General features: G+C 42.6%; 1 protein-coding gene across 3 annotated transcripts; it reads right to left on the bottom strand.

Moving 5' to 3' along the window:
* Positions 1 to 4772: 4772 nt before the first annotated feature.
* LOC140197670 (hsp90 co-chaperone Cdc37-like 1) lies at positions 4773 to 20511 on the bottom strand. 3 transcript variants are annotated; one of them, XM_072257960.1, is made up of 8 exons: positions 20318 to 20511; positions 18183 to 18452; positions 16421 to 16523; positions 11988 to 12103; positions 10687 to 10809; positions 9146 to 9313; positions 8497 to 8568; positions 4773 to 6649 (listed from the first exon to the last, which is right to left on the bottom strand). In XM_072257960.1, exons 1-8 carry the CDS (start codon positions 20429 to 20431, stop codon positions 6542 to 6544), a joined length of 1074 nt encoding a protein of 357 aa, XP_072114061.1. In that variant the 5' UTR covers positions 20432 to 20511; the 3' UTR covers positions 4773 to 6541. The 3 variants fall into 3 exon arrangements, with proteins under 3 accessions (XP_072114061.1, XP_072114060.1, XP_072114062.1); XM_072257959.1 differs by having other exon boundaries at positions 18171 to 18452; positions 20318 to 20510; XM_072257961.1 differs by lacking the exon at positions 8497 to 8568 and having other exon boundaries at positions 18171 to 18452; positions 20318 to 20509.
* Between the last annotated feature and the right edge of the window lie 981 nt (positions 20512 to 21492).

Genomic DNA, 21492 nt, shown 5'->3' on the forward strand with positions numbered 1-21492 from the left:
ATCTGAGTGAGTTGCCCCAGAATGGACACAAGCTCCTGCTACTCCCTCCCCCCTCCCCCTCCCCCCTCCCCCTCCAGACACTACATACATCCCAGGCCTATATTAAGCTGTGACAAAACACATTGGATAATGAGTAAATTAATAAAATGTAAAATGTCAACATTTCCATTCTATTTTATGCAAATGTCTATCAACCATCATGATGAGTACATGATTGACAATTGGGAGGCCAAGAGTCAAAGACAGAGCACCCAGCAAGAAAATAAATCAATCAAAATGCATCAAAAATGTTAGGTGGGTACAGCTGGTCATAGAAAACTGAGTGGAATTAAAAAAATAGTGCAGGCAAGAGCTGTGGAGGGGAGAGACAGTACAATGACTGAAAGCAGTCACAAAAATATTTAAACTTTCTCCAAGTATTTGAACAGTAAATTGGTAGTAAAGGTCAAAGCAATTATGGATCAAAAAGCAGAATCTAATGGAGTGGTGTCAGAGTTGACATTTGAAATAAATAGTTTTTCAACATAATTGTATAAGGGCTAAGAGAGTTGTAAAAGAGCGCCTGAAGGCTTTGTGTGTCAATGCAAGGAGCATTTGTAACAAGGTGGATGAATTAAAAGTACAGATTGTTATTAATGATTATGATATAGTTGGGATCACAGAGACATGGCTCCAGGGTGACCGAGGATGGGAGCTCAACGTTCAGGGATATTCAATATTCAGGAGCGATAGACATGAAAGAAAAGGAGGTGGTGTGGCGTTGCTGGTTAAAGATGAGATTAACGCAATAGAAAGGAAGAACATAAGCTGGGAAGATGTGGAATCGATATGGGTAGAGCTGCGTAACACTAAGGGGCAGAAAACGCTGGTGGGAGTTGTGTACAGGCCACCTAACAGTACTAGTGAGGTCGGAGATGGTATTAAACAGGAAATTAGAAATGTGTGCAATAAAGGAACAGCAGTTATAATGGGTGACTTCAATCTACATGTAGATTGGGTGAACCAAATTGGTAAAGGTGCTGAGGAAGAGGATTTCTTGGAATGTATGCGGGATGGTTTTTTGAACCAACATGTCGTGGAACCAACTAGAGAGCAGGCTATTCTAGACTGGGTTTTGAGCAATGAGGAAGGGTTAATTAGCAATCTTGTCATGAGAGGCCCCTTGGGTGAGAGTGACCATAATATGGTGGAATTCTTCATTAAGATGGAGAGTGACATAGTTAATTCAGAAACAAAGGTTCTGAACTTAAAGAGGGGTAACTTTGAAGGTATGAGACGTGAATTAGCAAAGATAGACTGGCAAATGACACTTAAAGGATTGATGGTGGATATGCAATGGCAAGCATTTAAGGATTGCATGGATGAACTTCAACAATTGTTCATCCCAGTTTGGCAAAAGAATAAATCAAGGAAGGTAGTACACCCGTGGCTGACAAGAGAAATTAGGGATAGTATCAATTCCAAAGAAGAAGCATACAAATTAGCCAGAAAAAGTGGCTCACCTGAGGACTGGGAGAAATTCAGAGTTCAGCAGAGGAGGGCAAAGGGCTTAATTAGGAAGGGGAAAAAAGATTGAGAGAAAACTAGCAGGGAACATAAAAACTGACTGTAAAAGCTTTTATAGATATGTAAAAAGGAAAAGACTGGTAAAGACAAATGTAGGTCCCCTACAGACAGAAACAGGTGAATTGATTATGGGGAGCAAGGACATGGCAGACCAATTGAATAATTACTTTGGTTCTGTCTTCACTAAGGACATAAATAATCTTCCAGAAATAGTAGGGGACAGAGGGTCCAGTGAGATGGAGGAAATGAGCAAAATACATGTTAGTAGGGAAGTGGTGTTGGGTAAATTGAAGGGATTAAAGGCAGATAAATCCCCAGGGCCAGATGGTCTGCATCCCAGAGTGCTTAAGGAAGTAGCCCAAGAAATAGTGGATGCATTAGTGATAATTCTTCAAAACTCGTTAGATTCTGGACTAGTTCCTGAGGATTGGAGGGTGGCTAATGTAACCCCACTTTTTAAAAAAGGAGGGAGAGAGAAACCGGGGAATTATAGACCGGTTAGCCTAACGTCGGTGGTGGGGAAACTGCTGGAGTCAGTTATCAAAGCTGTGATAACAGCACATTTGGAAAGCGGTGAAATCCTCGGACAAAGTCAGCATGGATTTGTGAAAGGAAAATCATGTCTGACGAATCTCATAGAACTTTTTGAGGATGTAACTAGTAGAGTGGATAAGCGAGAACCAGTGGATGTGGTATATTTGGATTTTCAAAAGGCTTTTGACAAGGTCCCACACAGGAGATTAGTGTGCAAACTTAAAGCACACGGTATTGGGGGTAAGGTATTGATGTGGATAGAGAATTGGTTAGCAGACAGGAAGCAAAGAGTGGGAATAAACGGAACCTTTTCAGAATGGCAGACAGTGACTAGTGGGGTACCGCAAGGCTCAGTGCTGGGACCCCAGTTGTTTACAATATATATTAATGACTTGGATGAGGGAATTAAATGCAGCATCTCCAAGTTTGCGGATGACACGAAGCTGGGCAGCAGTGTTAGCTGTGAAGAGGATGCTAAGAGGATGCAGGGTGACTTGGATAGGTTGGGTGAGTGGGCAAATTCATGGCAGATGCAATTTAATGTGGATAAATGTGAAGTTATCCACTTTGGTGGCAAAAATAGGAAAACAGATTATCTGAATGGTGGCCGATTAGGAAAAGGGGAGGTGCAACGAGACCTGGGTGTCATTATACACCAGTCATTGAAAGTGGGCATGCAGGTACAGCAGGCGGTGAGAAAGGCGAATGGTATGCTGGCATTTATAGTGAGAGGATTTGAGTACAGGAGCAGGGAGGTACTACTGCAGATGTACAAGGGCTTGGTGAGACCACACCTGGAGTATTGTGTGCAGTTTTGGTCCCCTAATCTGAGGAAAGACATCCTTGCCATAGAAGGAGTACAAAGGAGGTTCACCAGATTGATTCCTGGGATGGCAGGACTTTCATATGAAGAAAGACTGGATGAACTGGGCTTGTACTCATTGGAATTTAGAAGATTGAGGGGGGATCTGATTGAAACATATAAAATCCTAAAGGGATTGGACAGGCTAGATGCAGGAAGATTGTTCCCGATGTTGGGGAAGTCCAGAACGAGGGGGGGTCACAGTTTGAGGATAAGGGGGAAGCCTTTTAGGACGGAGATGAGGGAAAACTTCTTCACACAGAGAGTGGTGAATCTGTGGAATTCTCTGCCACAGGAAACAGTTGAGGCCAGTTCATTGGCTATATTTAAGAGGGAGTTAGATATGGCCCTTGTGGCTACAGGGATCAGGGGGTATGGAGGGAAGGCTGGTGCAGGGTTCTGAGTTGGATGATCAGCCATGATCATAATAAATGGCGGTGCAGGCTCGAAGGGCCAAATGGCCTACTCCTGCACCTATTTTCTATGTTTCCTGGGAAACATCAGCATTTTCCTCGGTAAATTTCAAACATGGGCTGTACTCTGGATAAATTATTTATATTGGCTTATATTTACATAATGGGCAGAAAACTATAATTGTTCCACTCTCATTCAGAGTCCCTGGATAATTCCAAGCTTTCAATTTAACCTAGATTATGGGGAAGTTGAGGAACAGTAATTAAGCAGAGTTAGTAATCACTTGGATAAGTTAAAGGCAAATTGAGTTAAGATTTTTGAAGAAAGGAAACAAGATTGTCCTGGTGTATCATGATTTTAAGAGTTGCAGCATGAAATGATGCTTAATAAGTTTGTCATAAAGATTGGAGTCCATGAAATAATAGGGGTAATAACAACCCAGCTTAAACCTTGGGTAACAGACATCTTGGTTTTAGAGAAAGATTTAGTCTTTTCACTTCCTAGAGGGACTCCCAAGGCTGGTCCTGACACCATTCCTTTCGATACCAATGATTTTGATTTGAATGTATAGGGCACTCTTCAGAACTACAGATAGAACAAACTAGTAAATGGTGGACAGAAATGATCTTCAAAAACATGTTCAGGGTGCTGGGATTAGCAGACAAAATTAGCACAAATGTGCAGATGAATAAGATGAGGTAATGTAGACTGAAGGAATAACAGCTTTGTGGACATATGTTTAAATGATTGAAAGTGACAGTGGCTTGTAAAGCATAAAGGGGACAGCCTGTATGCAGAATCAAGAATGACAAATTTATGCAGCAAATGTTTCTGGTCTGGAATGTAGTGGCAGACAACAGACTCAGGAATATGAGCTGGGAAAGCACTTGGAAGGTGCCAGGGACATGCGAAAGGATGGAAAGTAGTAGAACAAGGTGGATGCATTTAGTATGGTGCCAGTATGGACTTAAGTCAAAGCCTCTGCTGAAACCTCCTGTAATAGGAGGTAACAGACTGTCTGTTGGGCAAGGGTGAGAATAAAATTCAAATAGGAATATGGATCCTGGGAATCTGTGCAAGACATTTAGAGAGGTATAATCAAGTCAAAAAAAGATGAGTGGCTAAAATTACTAAGATCCACAAGGATAAATGAAAAGCAGCCAGCAGACTACATAAAAGGCTACTCAAATCAGTCATTTTTTAGTAATTTAGTTTAATTAATGTCCTAAACTGTTGTACTAATCATTCCAAGCAATTCAGAATTACTTGTAACCATATACTAATGGAAGAGAAAATAACTATGTCAATCCAGTTTCAATGCCCAAATAATCCCTTCTTTGGTATCTTATTTAAAATCCTGATCAGAGATGATTTAGTGGAAAATGAAGGGTCTTGGTAAAACTCTTATTTTCATGTTTATTCAAACCAAGCAACTAGTTTTCTTTTAGAAAGCATAGTAAATAACTCAGTGCAAGAACTAAGTGACCGCTCGGCATTCTTACCAGAAAGGTGCTCATTTCTGTTTTGCAGCACATATATACAGATCTGTAAATAGACTTGGCAAAAAAACATCCACAAGCAATTACATGATAAATGGTGATTAAACTGAAAACTGAATGAAGCCACAAAGAGACCAGATCACTTGGAATCAAGTCTCTGCAGTCAATGGGCACCAATTTACAATGCAGCTCAGTCCAGTATTACAGGTTCAAGCTCTTCAAAGTGGAGAATGCATTGCCAGACACCACAAGGCAACATCCGTGCCTCTGTGTAACAGGTTTCGTTTGCCAATCAACAATATCTTTACACTGGTTTCACTCTCACTCTTCACAAATGCCAGTACATTTATTCACAAAAATACAAAATGTCAGTGTTTTTCCATGGATTACCTCTGCTAAATCACTGCAGCTTCAAGCAGCCAGAAATGTAGAAGTCTCCTTAATTTTATCTTGATTATCAAGATTTCACTGTTTGAGGCCCAAAATATACAAGGCTCATTGTAATTTACAGGTTGATTGGAAACCATTCAGTAGACCATGCCCTTGCAAAATGTAATAATTACTTAATCCTGCTCCTGTGATCCAGATAACCCTGGATCAAGAAGCAGACAGCTATTTTATTATCGTGCTGCTAATTTGAAAGTGTTTACACACACTTTAATATGAAATCAAATCGACTCACACCAAATCGAAATGCCTTGAAGCACATTCTGTGTACATCGCAGTAACCGTCTTCCAGACCAACACGACTGTAGTTAGTTCTCATTTCTAAAGAATGCATCCCATCCCTCTGTTCTTTCCCAGAGCAGTGAACAGATTCTGGGCCAGTCAGACCATGGCTGCATCGACTCCAAAGCCAAAGCATTGTTTTCATGAAAGTGGAACATCATTTTGGCACTCTGGGTACCAAAACATATCCTGAATAAAAACTCAAGATGTGCCAAGTTGTCAAGCAAACCTAAAATTCAAATGTGAATGCTGAGAGACAAGGGAAGTTGATATTTTTGGATTTGCTTTGAATGTGCCTAGGTTTCCTATGAATTTTTATTTTATAAAGCTTCAAGCAGGTGCCAATTTGTCCAAATTATGGTGTATTTTAAACAATAACATGGTCGTGAAAATATTCCACTAACATTAGTGAAGTATTAGGATGGGTGGGGGAGAAATCCATTCATGTTCAACACGTTTATTGCTTGCACTAAAAATAATGTATGCCCTGCAGCTAAAGTCAAAGGCACAATTCCCTTTACTCTTAAAACATAGGTTTTAAGTACATATTTCCTACAGGGATGCTCTGCCTCAGTTGTCAGGAACTTGACACCTATAAGAAACCTAATCAGAATAATGAAGGGAAAACCTTCCGTAGTTTACTGTAGAATCTACCCAGTAGGTATCATAGTCTGAGCTCAGGTGGGAAAGGACAGAACATTTATCCACAAATCCTGTACTGTATTCCAAAACAGCCAGCATCAAGACACTTAAGCATCCAATTCATACTGCCAACAGTTCGGGTTTCAATAAAACTTCTTTTAAAACACTCCTGACGAATAAAGTGCAGCATTCGAACAGGCAAGTTACCAGTTACATACAAAAATAGCCGGTTTTTCTTCCACTGTAGTGAAAATGTTTATGTATATTTCTAGTAGGCAGCATTATTGCTAAACACTTATGATATGTCCATTCTAGGCTCCTCATTTCTTTCCTCTTTGGCTTCTTGAGTACTGTAGATCCTTAGTCCAGCATCAATATAGTGCTGCAAGTATTGTTCAGCAACCTGAAATAGAAATGGATCAAAAGTTCAAGAGGACTGTTGACATTACACAGGGGTACAGAACAATAATGGGACAAAATAAGAAGTCATAATCTTTTGCTTGCAATCAAACTCAAGGAGAAAGCTTCCAATGATTCCTGACCCACTTGGTCCTGCTGGCCACAAAGGAGTCAAAGGTTACAAATCATTTCAGCTTTGAATGGAAATTAAAATAGAAACATGAGAAGCAAGTTGCTGTTAGGCTGTCGATATTTATTTTTAAATAAAACAATACCAAAATTAAAATGCTTTCCCACACTGGCTCAAACTCACACCTCAGCTTGGTTAGATACGTGCCATTTGGGCGTGGAGATATACTGTGATCCTGTTTACTCGGTGCGAATTAAACTGATCCCAAGGAGTTATCCAAAAAGCACAGCTGCCCAGTTTTCTTGGATATCAATTATCCCTCAACCAGCAGTCACAACAGGAATTGCAGTATCTGAGGGAACTCTACCATGCACAAATCATTAGTTCTGTGAGCTCCGGAACGTGGCGACACATTGATATTCTCTGGTACATTCCGAGGATGGGAAAGACATCAGATAAATGTAAGGAAAACTCAGAGTGGCAGACCATTTGAATAGAGTTCAAACGTGTCCTCTACACCAGAATCAAGGGTTGGCAACAAAGATTTCAAAGGTCCGTACTGTAAATCATTAAAGCATACAGTGCCATCAACTTGGTGTACACCATTGGTTTTTTAGCCTGTGATCCATCAATATGTGCTACCACACGGCATAACAGCAGATTTAATCTCATAGCAGCCTTCATGTGCACACAACCTTTCTCACTGCCACTTACAAATATGGTGAATATTTTGAATAGACAATTTCTTAAAATGGAAACCAAAAAACACATTGCATTAACTAACCAGTCTGACTGCAAGTAGAGTGTTAAATTAGGCATATTCCTAAGCTTCATTTCATAGCAGCCCAGGGTTTCGGTTTGACCGAATCAATGGATTGGGAGTAATGTGCAAGGTTACTGACTAGAAGGGTTATTGACAATGTGCTCCAAAGGTACCAGGCAGAATTTTAATTCAGCAATAAACAGGAGAGTTATTTTCAAGTCAGGATGGTGTGTAATTTGGAAGGGAATTTGAAGGAAGCAACATAGTTGTTCTCAACCTTGCAAGCAGCAGGCCCAAAGACTTTGGAACTGCAGTTAACAAACTGGCAGGTTTTACAGAGCAATTTCTGGATGGGCACTTGGATGGAGGGAGAGAATGTATAGGAAGAAGTATGTGGTATAGGCCCAGGATGGTGTAAAATTTCAAGTGTGTTTGGAGCTATACTTTAATCAGACAAGTAAAGCAAGTCCATCAAGTATTGTATGCCTGTTGCATTTGGAAGAGAATAATCACCAAATGTCATAGAATACCCAGCCTCCAACATGCTTCTATAGCCACAATAACCCTTTGGTTGGCTGTTAAATTTCTGCTAATGATATTCTACCATGTACATCTGTTATATGTAGCAACACTGATTATGTTGAAAGTTAATGGTAGGTCTTGCTGAATATGCAGTATAAATAACTTATTAAATCAAGCCTGAATGTTGTCACATATCCCCCACCTTGGTCCCCTGGGAAGCTCTGGCTTTGCCCAGCATAGAACAATGTGATAGGTCCCTAAGTCCTCTCCAATGTCAGGCTTTGAAAAGAAGGCAAGTTGGAAGGGGTTGTCTGTGCCTCATCTGCCTTATAAAACTGTTTTGTAAAGAGACAAAATAGGAGGGATGAAAATAAAGATGGAGGACCTTTCAAGACTTGATCAGAACTTAGAAAGGGACAGATGTTGTAAGACATACCTGAGGGTTCATGTTGCTAAGCACATTCTGGAGAATGTGGACATCTTGCAACTGGAAACACCATTTGAGCTCCTGGAAGGCAGATAGAACTCATTATAAAGACTCTAGAGCTCGTCCCTGAATTCCATTTGCCAAAGGCTTCATTGGTGGGGGGGGGGGGGGGGGTGGTGTTGGTGGGCTGGGAGCATAGAATTTTGATGTTCTGAATCAGCTGAGTTGCAAGAAGTATCTGAATATCCGAGCACTGAACACAATAGTGATGGCTGGGTGTGGATCCCAACATTGCTTTTGGCAGGGCTTTTGACATTGTCACACACAGTTGACGGATCAGAGCAACAAGGGCCCTCTATAGACAGCAAGCTGAGCCCAAAACTGGCTCAGGAGCTAAAAGACAATGGTCTGGCATTTTATGGGCCAGATATTTTCCCAGATACTGGAGACTATGAAGGAAAATGGGAAGCTGGATAACAACATTAGGCACAGAGCTCTATTCCCAGAAACAAGACCTGTTCAAATGGACATCAACTCACTCACAAAAGCAAGCCACTCTCCAATATTTGCAAAAATAAGCTTTAAGCACAAACTTGTAACCAGACAAATAAAACAAAAGTGAATCCATGATTTTTTTTTCCTAAGAGCAGGTACTTGCCTGTGGCAAAGACTCGAACACCTCCACAGGACACCGACCATGAGCATCCAAGTGATTCTGGTGTTGGGCTGCTTTCTGTAGTGGCACCGTATCTGCAAATTCTCGTACCCGCTGGATGAATGCTGCTAGTTCAGCGTTAAAGGCGTCCATGTATCCCTCTTCGGCTATCTTTGTACAGGGTGAAGCAAGCCAGTGAGAAAAACAAATGTTACCTTGAGCAACTCAATTTAGGATTGCAATGGCCAACATACAAGAGGGTACACTGAGAGTTTGCATCTTTCAGGGAAGAGCAGATAAAGGTTTGAGCAGATGAATTGGTTTTTATTTGCTCGACAAGTAATTATCAAGCATGGATGAAATAGATTGAACATTGTGATTTAACCGCCAGAGGTTCCAAACAGAACAGAAACAAATTACTCCTGGAGCCCAGGTTTCCTCCAAATGCTCCAGTTTCCCCCCACATCCCAAATATGTTTGTTAATTGGCTCCTGATAGGTGGGAGGCAAGAAAACCAAGTGGTGACAGTGGGGTGGGTGGTGGTGGGAGAGGCAATGTGAACACGAAATGGAATACTACAGACAGAAAAGGTTAACAGTACTGTTGGGTATGTTGAGAACTGGCAAATGACTAGATGGGCTGAATGGCCTGTGTCTTAGAAAATAGTAACATGTTGTAACATGAAAACCATCTTCAATAAACTACATGGAGTAGAGATATAACATTTCCAACAGCTGCATTTTTTTGTACTTTCATTTACGTGGAGGTTATATTGCCAAGGACACTCAAGTTAACAGCACTGTTCAATTTCTAAAAAATCTGTTGGAGAATTTCAGCTGTACCAACAGCGAAGTAACAAATTCAACAAGTGCAAATCTAAGCACAAAATACTGCAGACACTAGAAATCATAAAACTGAAAAGGTAGGCGAGGTGGTGAAGGCATTTGGCATACTGGCTTTCATCACTCAGGGCATGGAATAGAGAAATTGGGAAATTTTACAGCAGTTGTACAATACACTGCCAAGACCAACACCAAAACAAGCCCCTTTCCTCCCTCCCATCCACACACAGAGTCCTCTAATGACAGGACAGGGTCCAGACCTCCAGTCTCCTACTTTCAGCTCTGATCCTTGTTATCAACCCCTGGACTAGCCAATGGCGGGATCTCAAACTCCAGGCTTGAATTCTGGACTCACCAATTGACCGACCTCGCACTCCCTGCTCCCATGGACACCCGATCCAGTGACCCACCATCCTAGGACTGTCTGATATCCAGGGACGTCCTTCATCACCCGTCCACGTCTTTGGCCTTTCAACATGGAATGAAGGCCTAGACTCCAGCCTGACCTCTAACTCCTCCACATCCCAGTCCTTAAACTGTAATCTGACCCCTAACTTCCCTCTCTCTCCCCTCAAAACCATCCATAACAAATTAAGAAAAATCAAGCCTGAGCCACGATGTCAATGAAGACCACAGCTTGGTGCCATCCTGACTAGAAGTAAGTTTATTCTAGACTGCACATAATTTATGTCATGACCTTACCCTTGCTTTCTCAAAAAACTGTCGGAAGCAGCCCCGGGGATCCTGTTGAAGGCTTCTGCCCAGTTCTATAATGAACTGCATAACGACAGCCTGATGTGCCACCTGTTCCATTAGTGCTTGTTTCTGCAAAGTGAACAAGACCAGATTACAACAGAGAATGGGGAGGGGGGGCACAAAGTACTTTTAATGCAGAAATCAGTAACAGCAAGAATAAGATTAAATTCCTCCATTCCTTTTGCACTTTAAGAGCACTCATAGGTTGAGCTTAATGCCTTCCACCATATCAGGTGATCGGCTGGTTTACCAATAACTCTAATCCACTGGTCATTAACATGAGAAGGTCTGCAGATGCTGGAAATCCAAAGCAACACAATTCCATCATTTGCAGGAGGTATGCATCATGCAGAACCCACTATCCCACTGGTAGAAGATGCCAATAAAATGGGTTTCAGTTGAATCACTGTTCATGAAGTGAACAACCTCCTTCTGCAATTGGATCCTTGACTTCCTGACTGCTATCAGCAAAGATGGGCAACTATATCTTTGCCACTATCTTCCTTAACACTGGTGTCCCACAAAGCTGTCTCCTTAGCCCCTCTACTTTACTCTTTATACACTGTGGTCAGATTCTCCTCCAGCTCAATCTACATTTGCAGGTGACACCACTGCCGTGGGCCAAATATCAAAAAATGATGAGTCTGAGCACAGAAGGAAGTAGACAGCTAAGTGGTATAGTATTAAGACCACCTTTCCCCTTAATGCCAGTGGCTAGTTATTATGTTTAGTTAAAAAAATCTCAAATCGGGAAGTGGGGCAGAGTACAACCTATCTTTATCAATGATACTGAGGTGCAGATGGTTGAGGGCTTTAAGCTTCTAGGTCCAGATTAAGTTCCTTGCCCTAGCTCCTATTTCATTGTTGATACATTTTTGACATGATAAACTTCTGATCTCTCATTCTAAGCCATCACGGCCCTTGTATCTAATTAAGTACCTGCTCTGCACTTTCTCCATAATTGCAACAGTGAATTCACCATTCTGTTGTTTTCTTTTTGCACTAACTCAATGTATTTGAATGTGAAATGATCAATGATTTACTAATTACTAAATCAGCTCAAGTATTTGCTCCCTTTCCACTTCCAGTATCTTGATTTTTATTAAACAAGGTGTGTATGCCTCTAAATTGAAAGTGGGTTATATCTCACTCCACGCATAAACACTCTCCCCACAGCCTAGAGAAACCGAAGATAGCCCAAAACAAACCCTATGTTTTTGAAGGACATCAATTCCTTTCAGCCTTACCTCCTCCTCTTTTAAATGAAAGCACCACTTTACCAAATAATTAGCAGTTTCTTGACAAACTAGGTGGGGGTGATCTGACAAGTATCTCTGACTGTCAATCCAACGCTTCAACATGCCTAGGTAGAGGAAAAATATATTTTATTCCAGCTTTCTGCCACAGCCAATGTGAACATTACATTTAAGAAAATAGGTAATTAATTTTGGCAAACTTGTCTTATCATTAGCTATAATTTCCTTCCAGGTGATGGTGGTTCAGCATCACCTTGATCTGCTTCATTCCACGAGTTGCAGACACCGACATAAAGCTACAAAGACATTTCTGGGATTTAGAACCAGTGAAAATGGAACAGAGGCACATTTCCAATTTCAGATGTAACTGACTTGGGGAAGAATTTGCACGCAGCAGCATTTGAGAGTGATGCCATGATGCTATCCTTCCAATAAGCCAGAACAGATAGCTTCCAAGTTAGTTAACAGTGCAACTACTGTACCAATGATATGTACTTTCTTTGCCATGGATTTTCACCACAGAAACACTTTCAAAACAGACATCTTGTGTGAAATTGTTGTCATCTAAATCAAGAAAGGCTGCAGTCCAGGACCACCAGCAGACCACAATCATTGCGAAATGTTGTTCATTGGAGAAGCAGCGTAAGGTTAAAAAAAAACTCACGGCCTCCTGGAAATTTTTGGCAGCTGCAATCATAACAATCTCTTAGGCACTTGGCAGGGGCCAATATAAAGAAGCAAAGTGCAAGTAGAGTGCGCAGTGTTGGAGATTAGAGGAATCAGAAGCTTTTTACAAGAAATGGGAAGTTGGAGGAATTTGGAGGTTTTTAAAAAGCCAACAGAAGGCAACTAAAGAAGCCAAAAAGAGAGAAGATGAAATATGAAGGCAAACTACCCAACATTATAAAAGGATATCAAAAGTGTTTTCAGATATACAAAAAGATGCAAGAGTGGATATTGGACTGCTGGAAAATGTATTGGAGAGGTAGTCATTGGGGACAAAGAAATGACAAACTTAAGTATTTTGTGTCAGTCTTTACTGTGGAAGACAATAGCAGTATGCCAGAATTTTGAGAGTGTAGCTGCTGTTAGTAAAGAGAAGATGCTTGGGAGGTTAAAAGTCTCAAGGTTACCTAGACCAGATGGACTACACCCAGTGCTCTGAAACAGGTAACTGAAGAGATTGTGGAGGCAAAAGTAATCATCATTCAAGAATCACTTGATTCCGGAATAGCTCCAGAAGAATGGAAAATTACAAATGTCAGCAACGTGCAAAATGCTGCAGGAAATCAGCAGGCCAGGCAGCATCTACAGAAAAGAGTACAGTCCACGTTACAGGCAGAGACCCTTCATCAGGACTGGAGAAAAAGAGATGAGGAGTCAGAGGTAGAAGGTGGGGGAGGGGGAAGAAGCAGCATAGGGTGATAGATGAAACTGGGAAGTGGGGGGGAAGGGTGAAGTAAAGAGCTGGGAAGTTGATTGGTGAAAGACATACAGGGCTAGAGAAGGGGGAAATCTGATAGAAGAGGACAGAAAGCCAAAGAAGAAAAGGGGAGGAGCACCAGAGGGAGGTGATGGGCAGGTAAGGAGATAAGGTGAGAAAGGGGTTTACCTTCCTCCACCATCAAATGCATCTTTCCATTTCATGCACTTTAGCCTTCACCCTCCCGCCAACCCACAAGGGACAGGGTTCCTCTTGTCATCACCTACACCTCTGCCACATAATTCTCCGTAACTTCCGCCATCTCCAACAGGATCCCACCACCAAGCACATCATTCTCTCCCCCCCCCCCCAACTTTCTGCAGGGATCACACCCTATGTGACTCCCTTGATCATTCATCCCTCCCCACTTATCTCCTTCATGGCACTTAGACTTGCAAGCAGAACAAGTGCCACACCTACTCCAACACCTCTTCCCTCACTACTATTCAGGGCCGCAAACAGTTCTTTCAGGTGAGGTGACACTTCACCTCTGAGTCTCTTCAGGTCCTCTAGCGTATCCAGAGCTCCCGGTGTAGCCTCCTGTATATTGGTGACACCCGACGTAGAATGGGAGACTGCTTTTCCAAGCATCCATGCTCCATCCGGCAGAAAAAGTGGGATCTCCCAGTGACCACCCATTTTAATTCCACTTCCTATTCCGACATGTCAATCCATGGCCTCCATTACTGTCGCAATGAGACCACACTCAGGTTGGAGGAACAACACCGTACATTCCATCTGGGTAGCCTCCAACCTGATGGCATGAACATCGATTTCTTGAACTTCTGGTAATTGCCTCCATCTCCCCCCTTCCCATTCCCCTCATCCATCTTATCTCCTTACCTGCTCATCACCTCCCTCTGGTGCTCCTCCCCTTTTTCTTTCTTCATTGGCCTTCTGTCCTCCATTAGATTTCCCATTCTCCACCCCCATCTCTTTCACCAACTTCCCAGCTCTTTACTTCATCACTCCCCCCACCCCGGTTTCACCTATAACCTGGTTTTTCCTTCCTCTCCTCCCCCTCATCCTTCTTTCTCTAGTCCTGCCAAAGAGTCTAGGCTCAAAACATTGACAGTACTCTTTTCCATAGATGCTGCTGATTTCCTCTAGCCTTTCGTGTGTGTTGATTGGATTTCCAGTATCTGCAGATTTCTCTCGTTTGCGATTGAATTACAAATGCCACTCCATTCTTCAAGAAGGGAGGGAGGCAGAAGAAAGGAAACTCTACGATAATTAGCCTGACTTCAAGATGTTGGAATCCATTGTTAAGGATGAGGTTTTAGGGTACTTGGAGGAACACGATAAAGAAGGCCAAACTCAGCATGATTTCCTTGAAGGGAAAATCTTGCCTCACAAATCTGTTGGAATTCATTGAGGAAATAACAAGCAGGACAGACGAAAGAAGAGTCAGTGGAAGTTGTTTATTAAATTTTCAGAATGCCTTTGACAAGGTTCTGCACACGAGGCAGCTTAACAAGATAAGAGACAAGCTCCTTCGGGGTCAGTATTGGGACCACTTTTCACATTGTGTGTCAACAACTTGGATGGCGGAATTGATGGATTTGTGGCTAAAGTTGCTGATGATACAAAAGCAGGTGGGGGGCAGGTAGAGTTGAGGAAGCAGGGAGTCTGCAGAATGTCTCAGATTGGGAGAATGGGCAAAATGGCAGATGGAATACAGTGTAGGGAAGTGTATGGTCAAAGCAACACTTTCAGTACGCTGGATGAACTCAGCAGGTCGGGCAGCATCAGTTAGAAACCATGAGTCGATGTTTCGGGCCAGAACCCTTCGTCAGGACTGAAGAATAGTCATAGTCATACTTTATTGATCCCGGGGGAAATTGGTATGAAGGATGGTGAAGGATTTGAAGAATGTTTGTAGCTTCAGTTGAAAGACCATAATTTGAAAGACAACGGGTTGGGGGAGGGGAAGCATTGACATCATAGCCCTGAAAACACTGGGTAGTAGGAGGCGGAACCATGAGGGAGCTGGGGGAGGGGGTAGAGTGAAATAGGGATAGAGGAAGGGAGGGGGAAGGAATTGCCAGAAGTTGGAGAGTTCTATGTTCATACAAGGGGCTGGAGACTACTTAGACGGTTTATGAGGTGTTGCTCCTCCAACCTGAGTTTAGCCTCATCATGGCAGTAGAGGAAGCCATGTGTGGGCATATCTGAATGAGAATGGGAAGCAGAGTTGAAGTGGGTGGCTACCGGGAGATCCTGTCTGTTGTGGTGGACGGAGTGGAGGTGCTCGACGAAGCGGCGTCGGGTTTCACCAATGTAGAGGAGGCCACACCGGGAGCACTGGATGCAATAGATGACCCGGGGTGGAGAGGGAAAGATGTTCTTAGTGGTGGGGTCCTGTTGAAGGTGGCGGAAGTTGCAGAGGATAATGTGCTGGATCCGGATCTTGAAAGGTCGAGATGGATTGGATATGGAGAGGATGTTTCTTATCATGGGCGAGTCTTGGACCAGTGGGCACAGCCTCTGAATAGAGGAATGTCCATCTAGAACAGACAAGAAGGGACTTCTTTAGGCAGAAGGTAAGGGATCTGTTGAATTCATTTCTATGAGCGGCTGTGTTATTGGGTATATTTAAATTGGAAATTGACGGGTTCTTTATTAGCGAGGACATCAAGGGTTATGGGGAAAAGGCAGGAGAATGTGGTTGTGAAGGATAATAAAAGGCAGAGCAGAGTCAGTGGACCAAATGGCCTAGTTCTGCTCCTATATCTTATGGTCTGTTTAAGCAGAAATTATTTCTTTCCACGTTAGAAAATCTAAACGTCACAGGTGCTGGAAAGGTGAAATTTAGAAACAGAAAGTGTCAGAAATACTAAAAAGGTTTAAGCAGCATATGGGTACAGGGAACAGATCTTACATTTTTGCTTTTTTGATTACATGGTGTACCTAATCTGGTTCTAAAAAGCTGTCCACTTACCAAAGTGCCTGATCTGTTGTTCGTATTTCTGTGCAAACGTTGCATTTTTTCCATATTTGTCTTCCTCTACTTCTTTGCATTTTGTACTTTTGTTGATCACACTCTGTTTTAAAACAAAACAAAAATCCATAAAGAAAGCAAGCAGGACAGAGCATTTTATTTCCTTCCATTTTCCACCCAAAAATGCACACCTTGAGGACACACTTACAATTCAAACAAGATAAACATGTTTTCCTTTGTTCCAGCTGAAATGTTAGTACAGGTTGAGTACCTTTAACCCCCAAATTTTTTTGAGCGCTGCCATGACGTCACCACATAAGGTTCCCAGGCAATGTGCAGGTCTATGTGCCCCAAATAGTTGTGAGAATTGTCCTCACATATGTAATGAACAGAAGTTAATGAAAAGTACTACATAAAGTGAAAAAGTAAGATCTTAATTGTGTATTGAAAGAATAGGTCTATCAGTGGTGTGAATGTATGCCACTTAATGGTATGCTGATCATAAAACAAGCAAATATCTATAATCCTGAACTTTCTATTGAATGTAATTGTGAATATTCAGCAGGCTGGTTTCAGAATTTTAAAAGGCACAGTATTAAATTAAGGATTTAATTTTTTTTTAAATGATTTTGCATCTGCTGATCATAAAGCAGCAGAGAAATTCATTGATGAGTTTGAGGATCATTGCTGATGAAAATCTAGTACCAGAACAAGCCTACAATGCTGATTGTTTTTATACCTTGCAGAAAACCTACAAAAGTGAACTGTAACCTTTTAATCAAAACACAGCATCGTAGGTGGAGACTGAAAGCCTGCCATTGTTTGTTGTTGTCCAACAGCTGATTCAGGTATTCTCCCGATGCTGCTGTGCTGATTTTGTTACTCTGCACACTTTCACAGATTCATTAATGATATATAATAATTTTTTTTACTGTTAAGTGTGATGAACAAGTACAAAACAGAGACTGCTAACCGGTAGCACACAAATTCAGCATCTGAAACAATAGCGATCCCCATCTCATTATATACTCCAAGGTCTGAAAAAATCCGAAACAGTTCTGGCCCCAAGCGTTTCAAATAAGGGGTACTCAACCTGTGTATTTATGGCAACAGTCACAGCTTCTTGGTTATTGAGGGCCAAATAGCAGCCCAAAAATTCTAAAGTGATGGTTGTTCTGAATGAACACCTTTTGGTTTCAATAGAAATGATTAATAGAGAGAGCTCCACCTAAGAGATACCGGTGGTAGATGTGGGTACATCCAATACTGAAAATGTTAGAGTGGCCCAAAGCCTCAGTGTTGAAAACAATCATTTGATCACAAGCAAACTGTGTGGACAAGCAAAACCAACTAATGTAACCACACTGACAGTAGATTAAATCAATTCTCCACCACCCATACTCACAAAACACTGAATGGAGATAAGAGATCACCCAATGAGTCCTTCCTCTTTTCTTTTTGATTATTGCCCTGCACAAGGTGGTGAGATCTTTTGCAGAATAGCTTGCTATTTTAAACCACTGCATTCCTTGTGAGCAGGGCCACAAAAAATATTCAGAAGGCAAGGATATCATGTTCCTTTCATCACAAAAAAAAGGGACCAATTGGACTCTCACACTGCAGTATTACTAGCTGTACATCATTTATAACTGTATTCAGTTTTGGGTAGGGAGTGTTGGGTTTGAACTAATGTTCTCTACATTTGTTCAGTGACAACTCTGAATTATGATTAATGCTGGAAACACAGTACCTTATTAAATACCTCTTTACTGACTGTATCAATATTCCATGAACTCATCCTCTCATTCCAGATCAGCTCTTCTTCCTTTTGCCTCCATTCATCCTCTTTCTTTTTCAGCTCCCAGTATTCAGTCTGTGCTTTGGCACGCTCTTGTTCCAAAGACTCAGAGTTGTGCAGCTCCAAATTGCAAAGTCTCTGCTGCGCTTCAGCCAGCCTCCACCTGCACTCCACTGTCTTCTTCATCAACTCCTGCTCCTTGTGACAAACACTCTCCACACCACCACTGTACACCTGGAATGTAGGAGGCATTGCCCATAAGTATCAAGGGACAAATGTCCCACACAGCATGAGGTAGGCAAAGACTCACAAAAAAACAATCAAATAGCTTTACAGCACAATGGACCAGTAATGCCCGTGTTCAAATCAACTTTCCCAGGAGTTCCCAGATTGGTTCAAACCCAATAAGAACATTCTCAATGCCAGATTACAGCTAGTTTGTTTTACCCCTGACATCAAGAATCAGGCAAAAAGCATTGATAATAACCAAAGGCCAAGAGCAAGCAATATCCTTACTCTAATGGTGAAAACCTTTGCTCTAGCATTAGTTGTACCTCTCACCAAACTGTTCAAATCCTATGACAATAGTAGCACCGACCTGACAACTTGGAATACTGCCACACATGTCCTATTCTGGATAATTACCATCTCACCAGTCAACTCTTAAAAGATCTGCGAACAGATGGAAGAGGCTGCAGCTAACAAGTAGCACTCCTTCACCAATTTCAGATTTTCAGATCTCCCCCTCCCACTTTCAAATCTCTTACTAGCTCTTCTTTCAGTTAGTCCTGACGAAGGGTCTCAGCCCGAAACATTGACTGTACCTCTTCCCAGAGGTGCTGCCTGACCTGCTGCGTTCACCAGCAACTTTTATGTGTGCTCCTTCACCAATAATCTGTTCACCAAAGCCCAGTCCGGATCTCACCAGGGCTACTCACGCCTCACCACAGCCTTGGCCCAAATATGGACTAAAGAGCTCAGTTTCAGAAGCAAGACGAGTCACTGCCCTCACAAATGGAAAATCCCTATTGTTGGGATTCATACTTGGCGCTAAGAAGGTGGTTGTGGATCAGTTATGGAAGCCCCGAGAGATCAGTGAAAGAGTTCCCTGTTGTGATACCTGAGAACCTACCATCTACAACAGCTTCATCAATCTTTCCAAAAGTGGAAATATTCATCGATAATCAGAAATGATCAAACTTCTTAGATAACTGAAACCAGCAAGACACATAAGGAAATGTACAAGCTAGAAAAGTGGCAGATAATGACATCTCCACAAGAGCACCAAGAGACAGAAATGCAAACTAAAACATTTACTGCTGGCATTTTGTACCTCAGCCTCAAACACTGCAGCTATCAGAGGCTGGACGACTCTCCTCTTGTCACACTTTACAGTCTTCATAACTCAGAGCACTTCTCCAGTCGCCAAGATGATATCACTCCAACAATCTTTAAGAGCCTTTACACTACCCAAGTCTCCTGACACCCGACCAACTACCCTCTGCCACCGGCACGGAGCATCTGCAATTATTTGCTTTGTTTACGTACATCATCAACCCTATGACGCCTCCGACCAAGACGTAGGTGACAGAAAGGCCACCACCTTACAAGCTAACAGAAGAGTAGAGTACAGGAAAAGGCCCTTCAGCTACCATGTTTGTGCCCAGCACAATGACAAACTAATTGCATCTGTTTGAACATGATCTACATTCCACCATTACCTGTCTGTTCACGTGTTTGTTTGAATGCCTTTAAATATTGCTTTCATATCTGCTTTAACCATCTGTTCCAGCAGCTCGTTCTTGCCTCCCACCATTCTCTACGTTAAAAAAGTGCCTACCCTTTTAAGTCTAACCTCTCTCACCTTAAAACTATGATCTTTAATATTTGACATTTCCACCCGAGGAGGGGGGAGATCGTCTGCTCTATTTATGTTCCCCTTACCCCGTACTCCTGTCGGGCGCTCCCTCCGCAGCAACACCCCCCAAAACCTTCTGGTCTCCCACTCTTCCCCCAGAAGCTCTACCCCTCTCCCCCCCACCCACCCTCATATAATGCGGGCCGGCCGCTAGGGCAAACTAGTGACTGCCAGGACCAACCTGGCTCCGCCACGCTACCCCAGGGAGGAGTCTATATTTTTCTCCGCCCTCGCCTTCCTCCTCGCCGTCGTTATCGGAAGCGGCGCCGGGAAAACCAGCCCGGTACTCCATCATCTTCGGCCGCTCCCTCCGCGCCCGCCCGGTGTAACAAAGCGGCAGGAGCACGTGACCGCGCCTGCGTCAGACTGGGGGGGAGAGCGTTCGCGTCACGTGACATATCGCTTGCCTCATCGGCCCGGCTGGACTGTGTATCACGTGACGCAGAGTGCACACGTGATCGGAATCAAAGCTGTGCGGTCACGTCACTGCGCCACCGGTCGTAAACTAGCAAAAGGGGGCCGGAGTTGTTTTAGAAGCTATGTATATTGTGTAATGGCAGTCTCCTAGTAGGGGTTCTCTTTGTGGACAAGGCTAAGGTTCCGCACCTGCCAACATTAGGATATGAGCAACAATCTGCTAGAGAAACTGAGCAAGTCAAGTTGATCTGTGGGGGGGATCAGGAATTGTGGACGTTTCGGGATATACTACTACTCAACACGCTCAGATGGTGCAACAGATTGTTGCCTTGGAAATGTGCAGTTTGCTATCAACCCCGCGGCCACCGACGGATGCACCTTCAGCCAGACCTCTGACAGCGTAGGATATCAGTCAACACCCCCATAGCCAATCATTCGTTTCAATCCAACAGTCCCACCTTCTCCTTCCGCCCTTGATCCTTTCAACATACTTCTTAAATACAAATTGTCACGTACTGATGTACGGGGGGAAGTATTGATGCATTCTGTTCATTCAGATTAATTACATCAGTGCATTTAGGTAGTACAAGATAAAAGAATATAGAATAAACTTACAGAGAAAGTGCAGATAAACAGTAAGGTGCAAGGTCATAACAATGTGGATTATGAGATCAGGAGTCCATTTTATTGCACTAGTTCAGTAGTCTTGTAACAGCTGGATAGAAGAATAAAATTACTGCCCTATGTGTGAAGATATTTCTAAATGGGAAACTTTGACTGCACAGTCTTCAGCCATAGGGATCATCCTCCCTGTGTCCAATTAGGCTATAGGTCTAACTGACCCAATTCCTCATTCATCAGCTCTGCCATCTCAGATCATCTCTCTTTGCACTCATTACATGAAAAAAAATCCTCACATGAGGAGAACAAAACTGCCCA

The sequence above is a fragment of the Mobula birostris genome, chromosome 5, assembly GCF_030028105.1.
Source record: "Mobula birostris isolate sMobBir1 chromosome 5, sMobBir1.hap1, whole genome shotgun sequence".
Classification (NCBI taxonomy): domain Eukaryota; kingdom Metazoa; phylum Chordata; class Chondrichthyes; order Myliobatiformes; family Myliobatidae; genus Mobula; species Mobula birostris.

Excerpts from the sequence above, each read along its gene's own strand:
- LOC140197670 (XM_072257959.1), bottom strand. The coding sequence starts at position 20,431 with ATGATGGAGTACCGGGCTGGTTTTCCCGGCGCCGCTTCCGATAACGAC. Across the intron at positions 8,569-9,145 it reads TGTTCGAGTCTTTGCCACAG|GAGCTCAAATGGTGTTTCCA; the intron begins GCAAGTACCTGC and ends TCTGCCTTCCAG. Across the intron at positions 6,650-8,496 it reads TTAGCAACATGAACCCTCAG|GTTGCTGAACAATACTTGCA; the intron begins GTATGTCTTACA and ends TTTCTATTTCAG.